Source organism: Macaca thibetana, chromosome 18 (genome assembly GCF_024542745.1).
Source record: "Macaca thibetana thibetana isolate TM-01 chromosome 18, ASM2454274v1, whole genome shotgun sequence".
Taxonomy (NCBI): domain Eukaryota; kingdom Metazoa; phylum Chordata; class Mammalia; order Primates; family Cercopithecidae; genus Macaca; species Macaca thibetana.
The window spans coordinates 44166234-44184951 of NC_065595.1; the positions used below are offsets into that span (position 1 = coordinate 44166234).

General features: G+C 44.5%; 3 protein-coding genes across 9 annotated transcripts in view; 1 reads left to right on the forward strand and 2 right to left on the reverse strand.

Moving 5' to 3' along the window:
• Window positions 1–18718, reverse strand: part of KIAA1328 (KIAA1328 ortholog) — a 912897-nt gene that overhangs the window by 630041 nt on the left and 264138 nt on the right. The gene's annotated exons all lie outside the window — the stretch shown is intronic.
• FHOD3 (formin homology 2 domain containing 3) overlaps window positions 1–18718 on the reverse strand; it is a 490096-nt gene that overhangs the window by 169363 nt on the left and 302015 nt on the right. For 4 of the 7 annotated variants that reach the window (XM_050767201.1, XM_050767200.1, XM_050767199.1 and 1 more), the window contains exons 7-10: window positions 17041–17152; window positions 9284–9378; window positions 3493–3513; window positions 153–296 (exon numbers count right to left, since the gene is read on the reverse strand). In XM_050767201.1, the coding sequence (XP_050623158.1) occupies window positions 153–296; window positions 3493–3513; window positions 9284–9378; window positions 17041–17152 (372 nt within the window). The remainder of the gene's footprint in view (window positions 1–152; window positions 297–3492; window positions 3514–9283; window positions 9379–17040; window positions 17153–18718) is intronic. The other 3 variants (XM_050767203.1, XM_050767202.1, XM_050767198.1) reach the window with 1 other exon arrangement.
• Window positions 1–18718, forward strand: part of RPRD1A (regulation of nuclear pre-mRNA domain containing 1A) — a 711886-nt gene that overhangs the window by 124592 nt on the left and 568576 nt on the right. The window lies entirely within an intron of this gene.

The following is an 18718-nucleotide window of genomic DNA, read 5'->3' on the forward strand; positions in this document are numbered from 1 at the left end:
ATTCAGCAGGTCTGGGGTGAAGCCTGTGATCCTGAATTTCTAATAAGCTGGTGGTGCTCATATGCTACACACGTGGTCTAAAGTAGGCGCCATCTCAGCCTTTGAAAATTGCCAAAGCTCTACGATACCTTATAAAAGGCATGGTCTGGTACCTCATAAATGTTGAGTTGCTCCACTAAGTCCAGGTCAGTCCCTTTCTTGTTCAAGTGCCTCTGGGACACAGCAGCAATGCCCAGCTCCTCCAGGCAGTCCACGACATCGTAGAAGGTGTCTTGGTCTGGCAGTCCTGATAATGTCTGGAAGAAGAGAAGAACCAGCTACAGACACACCATAGAAGACTGCCTTGAGGCTCTCAAGGCATTTTCCAATGCCTAATCCAGGCATATTGTTATAATCATGGCCACTAATCAATCCAGATAGATGACAAATTTATTTGAGCAAAAGCCTCTTCAGTGTGGCAGGCAGAATGAACCCCAATATTCTCCCCTCTGATGTACATGTGCTACATAATCTCCTCGGCTTGAGTGTGGGCTGGGCACTCCCATGAGAGGGGGGCACTCCCATGATTAGGTTACATTAGGTGGCAAAGGTGAGGGGATTTTGCAGATGTAATGAAGGTGCAAAATCAGTTGATTTTCAGTTAATTGAAGAGGTGACTCTCCTAGGTGATAATCAAGTAGGCCCTTTAAAAGAAGGCTTAGCTCTTCTCTGAGCTCTGGACTGGAAAGAGATTATCCCACTGGCCTCGAGGCAGCAGCAACAGCCACGACTTTCACAGAAGCAAGGAAATGAATTCTGCCAACTACATAGACCTGGAAGAGGACCCCAAGCCTCAGATGAGACTCCAGCCCTGGGCAACACCTCGGCTGCAGCCTTGTGAGACCCTGGGTAGAGGACCTACTAAGGCCATGGTTGGACTTCCTGCCCCGTGGAAGCTGTGAGATGATACATGGGTGTTGTTTGAAGTGGCTAAGTTTGCGGCAATTTGTTACACGGCAATAGAAAACTAACGTACTTTGTAATTACAAACTCCTGTTAAGATCCATACACCAACAACTAGAGTTGTAACAACTTCATTTTATTAAATTGTATTTAAATTCAACAGGGCCTCCCCGTGGTCTATGAAATTTAGAAAAGCATGAGAAATTTCAAGGCAGCATAAGAGTCAAAAAGAGAACCCAAGAAAGAAAAAGCTGACTTCTCTTTGAATTCTACCTCTCTTAAGAGAAGGAGGGTATCTGAGACAAGGCCCTGGCTCAGAGCTGGAAGGAGCCTGAGATTTACTGCAAGCCCCTTATCTCATATAGGAGGCAGAGAAGGATAAACGCCTGAGGCAACAGGAAGTGACTGAAGACACTGGGATAAAACCCTGGGCTCAGAGCTGCCATTCCAGTCTCAGCCTTTAGTCCCTACTTACTTCACTATCTCTGCATTTCTAAGAACAAGACATACATTCCAAAATTATTCTAAAAATGATAACTTGCCTAGGAAGGAATAAGACCAACACTTCTGTAAAGACCATTTCATAGCACCAGCTTCTCTAACACTTCTATCTTGGGGCTATCAATGTTGGAAAGAAGGCCTCTATTCACAACTCGAATAATGGCTTTTTCCTATTTAAGCTAAAGAGGGCACAAGTTACTGCTATTGAGATAAAACTAATGAAAACCAACTGTGATGTGATAGCCTAATTATTCAAGGCCCCAGTAAGGACACAAGGCAGGAGGCTGTGAATCTGAAGCCATCATAAATAGGTGTTCACACTTGGGCTGCCATGTATGACAGCACACACCAGTGTCTACAGGCACCAGGCCAACCACATCTCAATGACAGGTAATAACGGTCATCAGGGCTGCCCTCTGCTTCCAACATTGATTAAAAACTTGCACATCATTCAAAGAATCCTATCATCCTTTGCTTTTAGTGAAAACTCTAGAACTTATTAAAAGATGAGAGGGAAATAGCAATACCAGGCCTGGGCAGGGTGAACAATTAGAGATGCCCTAACTGCCAGGTGACTGCAAAATGCACAGCCTAAGGGATGCAGGTGAAGGGATGTCTAGTGTCAGAATTAAAACTTCCTACACAGCAGCGTGGGGGCCAGCCCCAGGCACACAGAGAGGCCGCTGGTAGTCTCTTCACCTCTCTGTTCCCCCACCTTCCTCTTCCCCTTTCTCCTTGCTGGGAGCCCACTGAGGTTCTTTCACTCAGAAGTTTCCAGGAGGTTAAACTGCTAAACCTGATCCCCATTGCTTTAGCAAGTCCAGCCATAAAGGGTGAGGGAACCATTAGTAAATAATTAAAAAATTAGAACTATAGAAGTAAGCAGGGGCCAGGCACAGTGGCTCAGACCTGTAACTCCAGCACTTTGGGGGGTTGAGGCAGGTGGATCACTTGAGGCTAGGATCTCAAGACCAGCCTGACCAACATGGCGAAACCCAGTCTCTACTAAAAATACACATTTGCAGGATGTGGTGGCACATGCTTGTAATCCCAGATATTTAGGACGCTGAGACACAAGAATCACTTGAACCCAGGAGACAGAGATTGCAGAGAGCCGAGATCGTGTCACTGCACTCCAGCCTGGATGACAGAGCAAGATTCTGTCTCAAAAAAAAAAAAAAGAAAAAAAAAAAAAAAAAAAAGAACTAAAAAGACTCGGGAAACTCTTGCCCCTTGCTCAGTAATAAGCCCTGAACTGAGGGTATCAGCAGGTCATTTGTCATTTCCGCAGTGAAAATATGGGCTTAAGCCAACCCTGCGTACTATCACCTTCATGAAGGCTGCAGGGGAGACGATGGTCTTCTGCCACTCACAAATGCAGCTTCTTTTTCCAGCTGTGCAAGAGGGTGCTATACATCTTTTTAAAAATTCATTTTTTTTTGGTTGATTCTCTAATGGGCTCAGTAAATTCTACCACACTCCCACTTGTCCCTGGGCCTCCCCTCCCAGTTCCACCCTGCAGCCACCCTGCTGCTAAGTTGTCCACTTCCGACAAAAATGGCAGCTTCACCAGAAAAGTCTGCGAGGTAAAGGTTTGCTGATACATTCACCCTCAGACATTAAAGGTGCCGAGCGTAGCTGACACTTGGTATCCCTCCTCCTGTTTTCTCTTAGACTTTGTCTTGACAAGGCCTGTGACAAGTAAATCTTCACAGGTCTCTCTCAGAGGGGGAAATTCTTCCTAAAGGACATTCTTCCCCCTCCCTGGGTTTTCATTGATTCCACCAAGTCTTTCTAATAGGATAAAACCATTGTGGCAAAGCCGGTACGCGAATGTTCATAGCAGCGCTATCTGTGGAAGCCAAAAGCTATATACACACAAATCTCCTTCAACAGGTGAGTGGGTAAGCACATATGCATCTCTACAAGGAATACTACACGGCAGTGGAAAGGAATTAATTAATATATTGCATATATTAATATATGCAATAAAAGATGAATCTCAAAAGGCATTATACTGACAGAAGCCAGCCTCAAAGGGTTACTTACTGTATGATTCCATCTGACATTCTTGAAAAGACAAAATTACAGTGATAAGAGAATAAATCAGTGGTTTCTCAGGATTACATACAGGAGGTCAGAATGTCACTATAAAAGGATAACATGGGGGAATACTATGTTATTATTAGTCTGTATTCTAATTGTGAAGGTGATCCATCTCCATGTATGTGTTAAAACTCATATAGCTATATTCTAAAAGGTGCACTGTTATGGTTTGAATGTGCCCCCCACCAAAACTTACACCCCAATACAGCAGTGTTGGAAGGGAGAACCTTAAAGTAGTGATCAGGTAATGAATGGATTAGTCCTGTTATCTCAGGACTGGGGTAATTATTGTGGGAGGCGTTTCCCAGTAAAAGGATAGTTCAGCCATCTTATCTTCCCTACAACCCTTGTCACCCTCTGTATCCCACTATGGGATAGCACAGAAAGAAGGGCCTGGCCAGATGCCGGCACCTTGATATTGGACTCCCAGCCTCAAGAACCGTGAGTATTTCTTTCCTCTATAAATTACCCAGCCTGTGGTATTCTGTTATAGCAACACCAAACAAAGACATAAAATTGATACAGAGAAGTGGGCTGTTGCTATAACAAATAACTGAAAACGTGAAAGCAGCTTTGGAATTGGGTAATAGGTAGAGGCCAGAAAAATTTGGAGAAGCAAGCTAGAAAAAGCCTAGATTGCCTAGAGCATTATCTGGTTGACTCTGGTGGGAGCTCAGAAGAGAATAGTTATAGGAAAAGTCAGAGCCTTCTTAGAGACTGCTGAAGTGGTTGGTAGAAATACAAATGGTAAAGCCAATTCTGAAGAGGTCTCAGATGGAAATGAGAATCAAGGTATTAGAAACTGGAATAAAAACCATCCTTGTTTTAAAGTGGCAAGAACTTTGCTGAACTATGTCCATGTCCTAGGGCTCTAATGAAAGAGAATTTAAGAGCAATGAACTGGGATATCTGGTGAAAAAAAATTCTAAGCAAAATATTGAAGGAGTTGTATGGTTACTTCTAATTGCATATAGGAAGATGCAAGAGGAGAGAAGTGATATAAATATGGAGTTTATTAAAAGGAAAGTAGAGTAGAAAAATCTGAAAAAGTCACAGCTTGGCCCTGTAAAGAGTGAAAAGACACCTTTTGGAAAGCAAACCAAAGGCAGAGCCAAGTGACCATTTGCTAAAAGGATTATAGTATGGATAGAAGGGAGCCAGTGTTCTTCACCAAGACGATGGGAGAAAAACTCCAAAGGCATTTCAGAGACCTTCTAACCAAGCTAGGACCTTGAGGGCCAGGTTTCTGGACAAGCAACAGCGGTACCTCAGCATTCACTGCTCAGGGCCACTCAGGATCCTGCTCCCAGAATTCTGGTGCAGGATTTTTTGGCCACCCCAGCTGTGACTCAAGCAGGCCTTGCTGCTCTGGAAGGTACAAGCCGTAAAACACACGGTGCTCATTCTGCAGGTGTGGAATATATAAGAGCTGTGGAGCCGTGGTGACCTCAACCTAGAGCTAAAAGAAGGTTGTGGACAGCCTCAGGTCCCAGGAAGAGACTGGTCATGGGTGAAGCCACTGTGGAGAGTCCCCAGTAGGGCAATGCCTAGTGGAGCCATGGGAGCGAGGCAGCCCTCAAGACCCTAAAACTGTAGAGCTACCAGTGTGCAATCCAGCCCAGGAAAGCTGTAGGCAAAAGCTCCAACCTAGGAGAGCTGAAGTGTGGGCTGAGCCCAGCAAAGCCATAGGGATGGGACTGCCTGAGGCCTTGTGGGCCCAACCCCACGGTGCCCAGGATGTGGGACATGGAGTCAAAAGAGACTATTCTAGAGTCTTAAGACTTAATATTGTTTTTTTCTCTCTCGGGGTTTGGACTTGGAACTAGTTACCCTTTTCTTCTTGCCTATTTCTGCCTTTTGGAATGTGAACATCTATGCCAGTTCCAACAATGTATTTTGGAAGTAGGTAACTTGTTTGATTTCAGACTCACAGCTAAAGGGAAATTTGCCTCAGGATGAATCGTGCCTTGAGTCTTACCTATACCTGATTCTGATGAGACTCTGGATTTGGGATTTTGAGTTTGTACTGGAATTCATCAAGACCTTGGGGCTATTGGGATGGAATGGATATATCTTGCACATGAGGAGGACATGAATTTTGGGGACCGGGGGCAGAATGCTATGGTTTTAATATGTCCCCCAAAGTTCATGCGTTAGAAACATAATCCCCAAAGCAACAGTGTTGAAAGGAGGTAAATTGGATGAATGCCATTATCTCAGGAGTGGATTACTTACTGCAGGAATAGGTTCCTAATAGAGCATAAGTTTCACCCCCTTCTTCTCTCTTCCCCTACAACCCCCTTGCCCTCTACCATGGATGGCACAGCAAAGAGGTCCTCACAAGATGCCAGGACCTTGATACCTTGATATTGAACTTCCCAGTCTCCAAAACTGTGAGAAATCGATTTCTTTATAAATTACCCAGTCTGTGGTATTCAGTTACAGCAACACAAAATGGACTAAGGCAATAATTTTAAAACAATAAAAGTAAATGTAAAAACAAAGGCAACTACTCAGCATGTACCATCCAGGTTAGTTATCCCCTAGCCCCACTGAACAACTCCTCTCCCCATGGCTCCCTAGGGTCCTGCTTTCCCTGAATACCCTAAGCCGGCCTCACGGTAACCCCTCTTGTTACTCATTCTACCTCCCATCCCCAGTCTGCTTCATCCTATTTCACAAGGTAATCAGTTTTAGAACAGTAACCAGGATAGGACTTAGTGTCATTGTTTTGTCATGGAAATGTCCATTTTTAAAAATTCTATATTATTAAGGGCCTTTATTTTGTTGAAATCAATAGTTAGAAAAAACCCAACTTGTAATATAATTTCCCAGATTTCACAGTCTGAATGTTTTCCAGACCCAGATTAACATTTTGTTATTTTGTTTGGTATCTCAGAGGAGTTTACTCATTGGGCAATATGCAGTACTACAATATAACAAAACAAAACAAACCTGGCATGAGCGCTGGTGGTCTGTTGACTTGTTTAACCCATTTATGCCAGAGGTTGCAAATTTTTTTGTGTGAAAAATCAGACCTTGGCGATGACCTTGAGAAGAAGGATATAAATAACTCGCACAAGCTTAGCGTTCCAATAATGGAACACTAGGCATAAATTAGTTAAGGAAAGGATTACATTTGAATGAATGACCTCAAGGATCTTTCTGGATGTCTCCTTGGCTAGAACTAACAAAGGATGAGAAAGAACTGCCAGATGAGAAAGAGCAAGTGAGGGATTCCTGGACATCAAATGCCACAAAATGCCAAGCAGAGGGTGACAGGCACTGGGTCCCTGCCAGTGAATAGCAACAAAGTACCCACATTGTGTGGGTACTGGTATGATCATAAGAACATGTGGGAATGGCCTTATCAATAAAATAATGTTACAATGGGGAACACTGTGCCAGCGTGAGAATTCCATTTTTGCTGAATTCAGTGTTTTCCAGTACAATGTTAATGACTAAAAAGGACAGGAAATAGATGACCTTAATCCTTAGAAACCAACAGAAAATTGCTTCAAATCAAATGGTAAAATGAGCTCACAAAAAGATTTGAAAATAAAAGCAGAATTCTTCGGATTATGCTTCAGAAAAGTTGTGCCCATTTCCCACCAGGGTTATAGGAGTTTCCTGGGTGTTCATCAACAAATGATATTTCATTAAAAGACAATCATTGCCAATGTGACCTGAGAAATATGTCTTGTTGTTTTCTTATGTATTTCTTTTGTTCTTAGTTGGTTTAATGTCTTTCATTTTTCTACTGAATTCAAAATATATTTAGGATAATATCATTTTTTACCTTTCTTTTTGTAAATAATCTCCCAGTTTGTCATTTGCATTTAGTTATAATTTGTGATTTTCATTTTATAAATAAGATCTTTTAAAATTTTATGCAGTAAAATAGTTAAATCTCTTCCTCTGGAACCTTTTTCACTGGTTTTATTATCAAAATAAACGTTACCAACCAGAGACTAATGAGTCTTCATTTCTCTTTTTCTCCCTGCAGTTTGATATGTTCCATTAAATGCTTTAAGCTCTCCAGGGCTTACTGTGGTATATGGTCAAAGTATGTTTTTGTTTACTTCCATTTAACAACACCTCTCCAATCAGTAGCCAACCCGTCCCCACCAATGTTAACTGTACAGTGAGTTGTTCTATACACTGAGGTCTCTTTCAGAGCTCCTCTGCGCCAATCATCTGTCTGCTGAGGAAAGGGCCAGACCACATTGTTGTAATTCTCAGAGTTTGCACATTTTACTATCTAGTAGGAAAAGCTGCTCTTCATAATTATACTGCTTTCTACAGATTTATCCCCAGTTTATCAGGGAAAGTGTTTCTCCACTTGTATTTCAGGAAGGGACTCTGGATGTTTCTAAAGCCCTAACCATCACTACAGATGGTCCCGCAGGCTCACGCCCAGCGTGAGCGTGTATGGAGAGTACAAGGAAGGTCCATGGGGGGGCGCTGGTGAGGTACCTGTGCTCTAAGGCATGGTGATCCAAATAGAGAAACTCCAGACCTAAGACTGGGCCTGTCCTGGGTCAGCATGGGCCCCATTGTTTCAAAGCAGCACCTCTGGGGGTGGGCACCAAGGACCAATACTGCCCTACAAGGTGGTGATCAGGGAGGGACGCAACAGCAGGAATGAGAGCACCAGGTGTGGTCACCATCACATAAGACAAGTGGGACCTACCCCCAGGATTCCTTATCTCAGCTCAAGAGTCCAACTTCAATATGCAGTGGAACACGTGTACCTCGTGTCTTCCTGACATGTGAACTATTTTCTTAGGGTAAAACTTCATAATTTATATTCCCTCAAGGAAAAATGATTTTAAAAAATAATTTTGGCTGGGTGTGATGGCTCATGCCTGTAATCCCAACGCTTTGGGAGGCCGAGGTGGGTGGATCACCCGAGGTCAGGAGTTCAAGACCAGCCTAGCCAACATGGTGAAACCCCGTTTCTATGAAAAACACAAAAATTAGCCAGGCTGCTTATAATCCCAGCTACTAGGGGGCTAAGGCAGGAGGATCTCTTGAACCTGGGAGGCAGAGGCTGCAGTGAGCCGAGATCGTGCCACTGCACTTCAGCCTGGGCAAGAAAGTGAGACTCCGTCTCAAATAATAATAATAATAATAATTATTATTATTTTTAAATTTAGTAAAACCTTTCTGGTTTTACTAGAAAAGACCAAAGCATGAACACATGTAGGCACCTACAGGCCTTCACAAGCAGGCACACCTGCACGCATCCACCCCACAGGTTGCATAAAGGATTTTCTCCTGTAGTGCACACTGCAGCCATGGTTCCAGCCACCACGATGGGTGTCCACATGATGTGGCTCTTATTCAGAGGGAAAATTTTAGATTTTCACAATGTATTAATTCCCTATGGCTACTGTAAGAAAGTACCACAAACTAGGTGGCTTAAAATAACAGAAACGTATTCTCTCACAGTTTGAAAGACTAGAAGTCTGATATTAAGGTGTCACCAGGGCCATGCTTTCCCTGAAGGCTCTACCGGAAGTCTGTCTTTGCTTCATCCTCAATCGGCAGCCAGCAATCCGTAGCGTTCCCTGGCTTGTAGATGCATCGTTCTGACCTCTGCCTGTCCTCACGTGGCTGTCTTCCTTGCATGTTCACATCGTCTTCCCTCTGTATCTCTTTTCCTCTTATAAGTTATACATATGTTATATGTTAAACATATCTAAACATATCCATAACACAGTCAACCAACCTTGTTCACCAAAGTCATTGCATAAACCAGTAGCTCTGTATCAACTCCATCTTTTTCCTCCAGGATTTCCATGATATTTGACCAAGGTTTGACCCCTGTGAGTAAAGCAAAAATCATTAGAAACAGCAATTCATCAACATTCTTTATCTAACTCACATCATAGTTTATTATCCAAGGATGTATCCAGTGATGGCAGCTTCTTTCAGTCGTCAAATTTCAATGTGTGACATTATCCTTAGGATGGATTTGAGTATGCTTCTAATTGAGAATATTTCTTAGTAGGGAACCCTATCTCACATCACCCTTGTCCTTTTGACAAGAGCATTGTATACCCTTCAGTGTCTGGATGCCTACCTACTTAAAAATTTCTTCGTATTAAATATGTAATTTTTAAAAATCCAATCACTGCAATTCTATAGGCCATACATTTCCCCCAGGGCAGAAAACTCTTGGTAAGTATTCTCTGAATATCCTTCAGCACAGAAGAAAAGGGGATGTGGAAGATCTCAACATCCCTCTAGCAGTGACTCCAAGAAATAAGTGACATGCCCATCTAGCAAATATCTCAAGAACAGAAGCATATTACATCTACTCCATCAGGGCACAAATACTGTTTAAGTATCAGCTAGGTACAAGGTCTATTGGGCAGTTGCCCTCAATAGATTTATAATCGAATGGAGCAGCTAGGCATAATCCCAAGAACAGACACCACCAGCAAAGAGCAATGGCTGAGAAGTGTCCAAGCATGCAGCTAAGCCTGTCACTGTGCAAGTGAGGTCTCTTGCAGCCGGGATGATTGCAGAGGACTTGGCACAAGAGGTGGCTTCTGCCTGGGCTCTGCAGGAGAAGGCTTATGGGTGGTTATTTCCAGGCTCTAGGAGGGACAGGAGATATTCCACATTCACATTCAGGATCACTAAGCCAAGGGCAAGACCAAAAAGGGGCACACAACACCTTGATATGGTTTTCTAGGCCCAAGATGAATATTTGAAGTGAAATGAGAATTGCCTTGTCCTTGGCTTGGTGGTTTGCAACATGAAGCTCTTTCCTGCTTTCTCTATACAGATCTAAAAGGGATATTGCTTATTTTTGCTTGAGAGAAGTGAACTTGGAAATAACCTAAATGCAGTGGTTTCCAAATGCTGGTCCTTGGATGGGCTATGTCAGAGCTGATTTTGGCCTTGAGAACAAAAGTTTCCCAAGGACCATGATAGGATCTGTCTTATTGATCTCCATGCTCTTAGGACAGTGCCTGGCATACAGTACATGCTCAGTAAAATGTCTGCTGAATAATGAATGGAGATCTCTGAGAAGGCATGAAGTGGGTTAAGCTGAAGCAATTTTAAAAGAACCAGGAAGCAGATGCACACAGCAAGGAAAGCAGAGAAGACGGGATTTAAGGGGATTTGTTTAAGAGGATTAAACAAAGAATAGGTACCTACTTACTACAAGATGTAAAAGACACAAATGTAGCTCAATGTGGAGATCTTCTGGCTTTCCTAAGTGAACAGAAAGCCTTTTGCTTTGGCTAGTTGCCCAGCCAGTCAGAACTGGGCAATCTTCTATGACCCTTGCTAACTGAGCACTAAGATATGTTCTTTCACCTCTTTCACCTGCTAACTACTGAATTATCTCCTTGCTGATATTGATTATCAAACTACTTTGAAGTCCACACCACAGTGTAGTTGTTCTTCCAACTCCCACAAAGTAACCATCTCAGCCCTCAAGACAGTCAATCAATCTCATCAGCAGGCCTTGGGTCTCACTGTCCAGTTTAAGAGATCTGGATGCCGCCGTTTGTATTTATAACAGGGGCAGCTTCTAACATTCACATTTTGTATAAAACACATGTTCTAGTGAGTTGCCCATGCATGATTCAAAGGAAGAATGTGCAAGGGAGAAAGTATCGAAACTAAGACTTTCTAGTGGTGCTAATGGACCCAGAACTCCTTTTGGTTGCTTACTCTGGAGCCAAAGATGTGCAACAGGTCCTGGGGGAGCAAAGGCCAAGGAACAACGGCAGGCATCCCAGAGAGAGAGGGAGAGGTAGCCAGACTACATTCGTACTCCCCTTAAACAGACACATGCACTTGTGTGCATCTACTCCTTTATAATAAGAACACTCAAACACTGGCTTAATTTAACTGAAAAATGTGTTTTTCAGCTGTGTTATCTGGGTCTCTTATTACTGTTTAAGGATTTTAAGTCTGGAAATGTGCATCTATCTATTTGTATACTCTTAGGATGGATGTTCATTCTTTTTATTGTTTGGGGGCAGAAAATCAGAAATATTTACCAGAATGAAGGTGAAAGGGAAGAAACATTTGGTTCAACAAAAATAGCCTTGGCAGACCTCAGGCTAGGCCTGTGTTCAACACCAGCACTTGCACGTTTCCTAGGAGCTCCTGTCAGAATTATGGGGTCCACTCACTCCCCTCATTGCCTTTGCTAACTCCCTACAATGTGTGTGTGTATGTATGCATATGTGTGTGTGTGTGCGTGTGTGTTTTGTGGAGGACAGGGTTCCTGTACTGGAATCATAAACCATATAATGCTAGCCCTTCACATAACAGAGAAGGAAACTGGACCCCAAAGGAGTGGAATGGAGGGGCTCAGGAAGCTCATCTAGAGTTCCTAAGGTCTCTGGGGTGACTGTACTTACCTTATAGGATTACTGAGAATTGTCATTGAGATAAAGCACTTTGTCTTTTTTCCTTAATGCTGCTGGAGTACATTAGAAGACAATACTTAATCATTGTCATCTGTCTCTCTCCAACTCCACTGCCCCCCACCCCCACCCCAAATACTGGTTCTGTGACAGCCTTTTTTCCTGATGACTGCAAGCACACAATAGATACTCAAATATGTGCCGAAAAAAATGGGTCTTATGTGAAAAATGTTTAGAGTTGTGTCTGTTACATGATAGATACCCAAATATCAGTAGCTGTAATTGTAATGGGTGGTGGTTGGTGGAGACACCCAGTTTACCCCCGGGCGGACCAGCTGCACTAACTCCCCGGCCAGTCGTCTCTTAACCCAGATAAATAAATACACATAGAATCAATTGCTCAGTACTTCTCCCCTCTTACTTTCCTAAATCTCCACATTAAATCCAAAGGAAAATAAGATATTTAGCTCAGTGCCTCGGACATCGGTTGGTCTAACACTCAAACAGAAGCTCCTCACAGCACATTCCATGTCCTTCCACATACTACATAAACACACTCAATGTAGATGCTTCTGCTATAAATAACGGTGGAAAGAGAGCTTGAGTTCTGTCAACCTGTAGCTTCCACTACACTTTACACGATCTTCACAGATCAATATACTCTTAAGCAGAAAGCAGAGATGGGATCGCTTGAAAGGATGAATTTTTTCTCTGCTAATCATGAGTGATACATATGTTTAAGAATTATCAGATGAAAAATTGAACTACTTCAAGAGCTATGCTGAGCCAAATTAGTGAGACTCAAGATTTAGGACAAATTTCAACATGCGTTATCCTCTCTGGTCACTCGCCTCACCCTCTGTGAGACAGGCAAACCTGTTCACTTAGAAGGAAGGACTCCGCATCCAGACAGCAGAGGGGTGTCAATTAATTTCCTGTCAACCACCACAGGGAAGACCTCAAGGAAAGGGAGTCTCTGATATGGCAAAATGACAAAGCAAGGCTCTCTAAGGGCTCCCATGAGCCTTTCTCTCTTGCTGCCAGGCCCTGGCCATGAGAAAGGGAAAGTGACTTAAAGATGCAAGCAAAGAGAAGAAGATCCAGTGGTCTGATATTAATACCATACCATGCCCCACAGATGAGCTTGAGTCTACCTTTTTATTTTAGGCCCTGAGCAAAAGTGCAATTGCCTGGGTCCAATGGAGCATTTTAAATTTTCCTTCTTCATAAACACTGATCACTCCTTATGATGGACTTTAACCCCTATGGTTTTTAGCCCTGCTAACTGGCTCACTCTTGGCCACAGACCAAATTGCCCACACTGCAGAATGAGCCTTCTGGTTAGCCCACGTGCAGCACGCGTGATGTTTGTATTTATAATGCAACCAAAGGAATTTGTTCTGGACAACTTCATTTGCTTTAGGTAGTAATGATTTCTGAGGACTGGTAGTTTGTTGGTTTTCTTGCTGATTCCTTAAATCTGACAGTTTTCATTATCCAAAAGAAACTATTCAAAAAGACAACTGCTTATATGTCCATTCGTCCCTGCTGAGGAATGAGTCTAAAGCCACTTTGAGAAGTAACATTTATGATTTATGAACTTGTGCACAAATGGATATGCTCAGTTTACCCTAACTCACCTCTGGCACCTGTCTGCTCTCTCACCCAGTTGAGAGGGAGCTGGAGAGCTGCTTCTAAACCCGCTAGGTGGAAACACACCTGGAAGTCATGTTGCTCTCTGCAGAACACCACGGCACATTTATACGTTTAATGCCATCATAGGATTCAGAACAATTTTACTAGCAGTAAAATAGGATGATGTTATATGTATGCATTATAAAATCACAGCCAAGACCACACATGTCCATAAAGAAACATGCTATTGAGCCACACATGATAAGCTATTTCTGAGTTTTTCCATTAGTGACATTCCTTTTTTTTTTTTTTCCCAGCTGCTAGTGCTCAGTGGCAGACAGACAACAGCAGTTGCCAAAGGTTTAAGAAATTATTATTATTATTTTTTGGGATGGAGTCTCTCTCTGTTGCCCAGGCTGGAGTGCAGTGGCGCGATCTCAGCTCACTGCAAGCTCGGCCTTCCGGGTTCACGCCGTTCTCCTGCCTCAGCCTCCCGAGTAGCTGGGACTACAGTCGCCCGCCACCTCGCCTGGCTAATTTTTTGTATTTTTAGTAGAGATGGGGTTTCACCATGGTCTCGATCTCCTGACCTCATGATCTGCCCACCTCGGCCTCCCAAAGTGCTGGGATTACAGACGTGAGCCACCACGCCCGGCAAGAAATTTTATAGACAAAATCCATAAAGCTGGCTGGGCGTAGTGGCTCATGCCTGTAATCCCAACACTTTGGGAGGCCAAGGCGGGCGCATCACAAGGTCAGGAGATCAAGACCATCCTAGTTAACACGCTGAAACTCTGTCTCTACTAAAAATATAAAAAATTAGCCAGGCGTGGTAGTGGGCACCTGTAGTCCCAGCTACTCAGGTGGCTGAGGCAGGAAAATGGCGTGAACCCGGGAGGCAGAGCTTGCAGTGAGCCGAGATCGCGCCACTGCACTCCAGCCTGGGCAACAGAGCGAGACTCTGTCTCAAAACAAAAAACAAAACAAAACAAAACAACAACAACCCATAAAGCTAAGAAGACAATTCATCAGCTTTTTTAAAAATTATTTTTACTAATCAGGAAAAGATGGCCATTGTTTTATCTCGATGGAGAGACTTGGTCTGGCAGATGAGAATCTCTGGACGGGGCTATGGATGGAGTCTTGGATATGGTATACAAAGGCCTGGGCTCATTTCAAGATCACTCCCTCATCCATCACAACATTCCCTTCATGGGATATGAAGTTCAAGGAAGGGAACTCTGAGCTGCCAGCTCAGCAAAGCCAAAGGAAAACCCGGCTCATGAGAAGTTGGCCCTCTAACTCACACCCATAGCAAGGGCCCTGGGGTTACCTGAAGCTTAGGACAGGAAGATCAAGAGTTTAGTTGTCCTAAAGCAACCGCCAGAGTTAAGGGATGAAATACAAATCCTCCAAGGATGAAGGAGAGGCGCTGCTGCCTACCAGCTGCCAAAACACACACTGCTGGCCTTAAACCTAATTGACTAGCCTTGGAAAAGCTAGACCTGGTTTCTGTGCCATCGGCATTCCTTATCAAGGATTCTAGACTGGCCCCATGATCTACTCTTGGCCATAAGGGTCTTTCTACCTAGCAGCAGAGGACAACATGCTGTGGCAGAAGAAACTTGCCTCAGCCTGGGAAAGACCTTCCAGACTCACAGCCCCTGACCATGTACTAGAGTTTGTCTCCCTCACATACGCGCAACAAAGAGACCTCAAGTTGCCTCCTGGCCTGCCATCAGCCATGCCTAGTGCCGACATCTGCCTGCGTGTTCATGGGTATAGGAGCCCCCGTTAAAGGTCCTGGATGTTTTTCATTAACTTTCATTTAAACTTCTAAAATAACTCAAGCTACTTTCTTTCACATTTGGATTCAGCATTCAAAGGTGGGTCTGAGTAATGCCAAATCACAGACACAACTGGTTCGAATCAAAAGTACAATGTAGGCCGCCCGTTTCTTCCTGACACATCCTGGCTGCTTTATGCATAAGTGTGCATGCACACACACGCAACTATAAGGAAATACACCAACAGGTTAACAGTGATTATCTTTGTCGAGATTAGAGGTGAATTTGTTTTGTCTTCTTTAACCTTTTCCCAAGTTTTTATAACAGTAGTATTACAATTACAATCATAAAAAGAAAAAGGATTGTCAAGTTTTTGTTCTTGAGTCTTTGTGGGGATGATAATAATACCTGGGTCTTACTGGGGAAGAAAACAAACAACAAAAGACAAAAGGATAAAAATCATTTTAATTGGGAAGCATTTTAATTCCAGGCTTCCCAATATCACAGGGTCCACAGCATGTTACACAGTAAACCAGAGCAGAAGCTCATTCTTCGTCACATGTTTGCAGCATGCCTGCTGGCTCTGGGCCATTTAGGGTGCTGGGATACCACGCTGGGAGACAGAGACCCCATCCTTGAGCAGGCAACCTCAACTTGGAGAGACAGGGATGGGCAACACCACCACAGCAGAGAACAGGTGCATACATGGGCTTTAAAAGCACATGCCCAAGGCAAGGGGGTGGGGGTACAGCCGGGGTGAGAGAAGGCGGTGGCAGGTGGGCAGGAGTTGAAGGTGAAGGGTCCCCTTAGCCAGGGGACTGACTTTATGCTACAGGCACTGGGAAGCCACTGGCAGGTTTTGGATGTGACCGAACTGTTTTGGAGGGTGGCCAGGAGCATCAGTTCAACATAGTGAGGGCCTGAGTAAGGCAAGGCAGGGGATGGAAGAGAGGAAGGGAGGTTCTTTTTTGTTTTGTTTTTAATTATACTTTAAGTTCTAGGGTACATGTGCACAACGTGCAGGTTTGTTACATATGTATACATGTGCCATGTTGGTGTGCTGCACCCATTAAGTCGTCATTTACATTAGCTATCTCCTAATGCTATCCCTCCCTGTTCCCCCCACCCCATGACAGGCACCGGTGTGTGATGTTCCCCTTCCTGTGTCCAAGTGTTCTCACTGTTCAATTCCCACCTGTGAGTGAGAACATGCGGTGTTTGGTTTTTTGTCCTTGTGATAGTTTGCTAAGAATGATGCACATGTATGTTTACTAGGGAGAAGGTTCTAGAAACATCTGGGGGTCTTAAGCAATGAAGCATAGAGGGGAGGGGAGGAAGGAGCCAGGGCGACCTTGAACAAGACAGGAAGAACAGGAGGAGGAGCTGGACTTCCGTGTTTCGGTGGCAGGAGCTGGGTAGAGGTAAAGACAAGCTCAGCATCTGACCTCTCCCAGGTAAGCCCATGAGCACTTTTCTTTCATTATCAAACCCCGTTCTGGCCCTAAGCTTTGTGTGCTTACTATCCTAAACAATGTTTCTTGCAGTGGGAAGTCCACATCTCAGGAATTCTGTTAATTCTTAAATCTGTCTCAAACACGTACAACGCGGAAACCTCCCTACATTAGACACCATCACCTTCACGACATAAGGGGGCAGGGACTACTCACCTCTTTTCGTGTCAACAGCAGTGACAGCCTGAATCAGGAGAGGCGCGTTGGACTCCGAGTACTCTACAAAGACGAGCAGCAGCTTCAGCGCTGTCTTCACCACCAGGCGGAACTGGCAGAAGAGATAAAACCATCACATCGCTGCCAATGAGGCCCTGTGCACCTGAGAGCATCTTCCTAACCGCAGCTGGCACCCGGCATTTCCTAGATGAGATACTCTCAGCGATTAAACGGATTGCTTCACAGATCCTCACAGCCCCTCATTAGAGGCCTCAGAAGGCAGGTGTTAGTACTATCCCCATGGTGCAGATCAGGAAACTGAGGTACAAAGTTCCCTGTATGCAGTCACGCAGTAAAAAAACAGAACCAGGACGTGAACCCGGGACGCATGGCTCCAGAACTCACACCTGGCAACTCTCAAAACACAAGCATTTGCTGAATCAATTATATCTTCATTTTACCCCAACTATAACATCGTAAGGTAGGCATAAGCACAGTTCTTATTTTTCCAGTTGAAGAAGCAGAAATAGCAGGTTAAACAATTCATCCAAAGTCACGACAGCCAGCTTAGGTGGAAGGGAACCGGAACCAAGTCCCCCATTCTTAAAGCCAAGCAGAGAAGGCCGCCTGGAGCCAGAGAACCCCTGCTCCCTGGATCCAGGGCTCAGCATTTGCCAGGAGCCGCATGAAGCCCAGAGGCCTTCCCTCACACAGGCAGAAGCCCCTCCCTCAGTATGCGCCCTCAGGGAGGTCACAGGTTATTCACCTACAGAAAACCCCAAACCTCCCAACTGAAGCGGCCACAGATTCCTAATTCCAGCTTTACCAGCCCCGGGGCTGCAGCAGCCTTGGGGTTTCTGGGTCAGCCTCTGGGGCCCCTTAGGTGCTGGTACGGGGACTTGCCCACAGTCTTGCCCTTGACTCCACTTCCTTCCAAAGCCTCCTCCTACAGGAACTTGCACACCAACTACCTCAATCTTACCCTTGGCTCCACTACCTTCCAAAAGCCTCCTCCTAAAGGAACTTGCACACCAACTCCCTCCTCCAAATGGGTTCAAACTGTGCAGCTGAGAAACAGCAAGGTTGCCTTGGGCTGTACATTCCACCCCAAGCTGCTGGCTTGCCAGTGGCCCCATCCCGCTATGGGCAAAATGCACTTTCAAGGGTAGAGGGAGCTTATTTGCACTGTGGCTGCAGGACCTGGAACTGCACTTGGTGCAGAGGGAGCTGGAAGGTGTTTGCTGACTGAATAAATCAGTCAGTGACCAGATCAATCAATCCATGACCTCTCGCCCACCCCTTGAGCCTGTATCACTGGTTGTGGCAAATCAGCTCCAGCTTCTTCCTGTGTTCTGTAGCCCAAGGAAGATTCTGTGCCTCTTGGACGCATCTGCCCACATCACAGTGTTAGGGGACATGGGTAGAATTTATAGGTAAATTTGGGGGAGCCCAAAGAGGGAACTGTGTTGTGCAGTCCACAGAGAATAGCTTAAAAACACCACTCACCCCAAGTCATTCATCCACATTCATGCAACCCCTTTACCCCCTTGCTTCCCTCTCCTCTGCTGTCATACCTACCAAGCACACCATTTGTCTTTCCCTCAGTTCCACATCTCTCTCCAGCCAGTGCCCAGGTGCACAGCTCCCCTTTATAAGGAAACGTCTTCAAAGAGGTGCT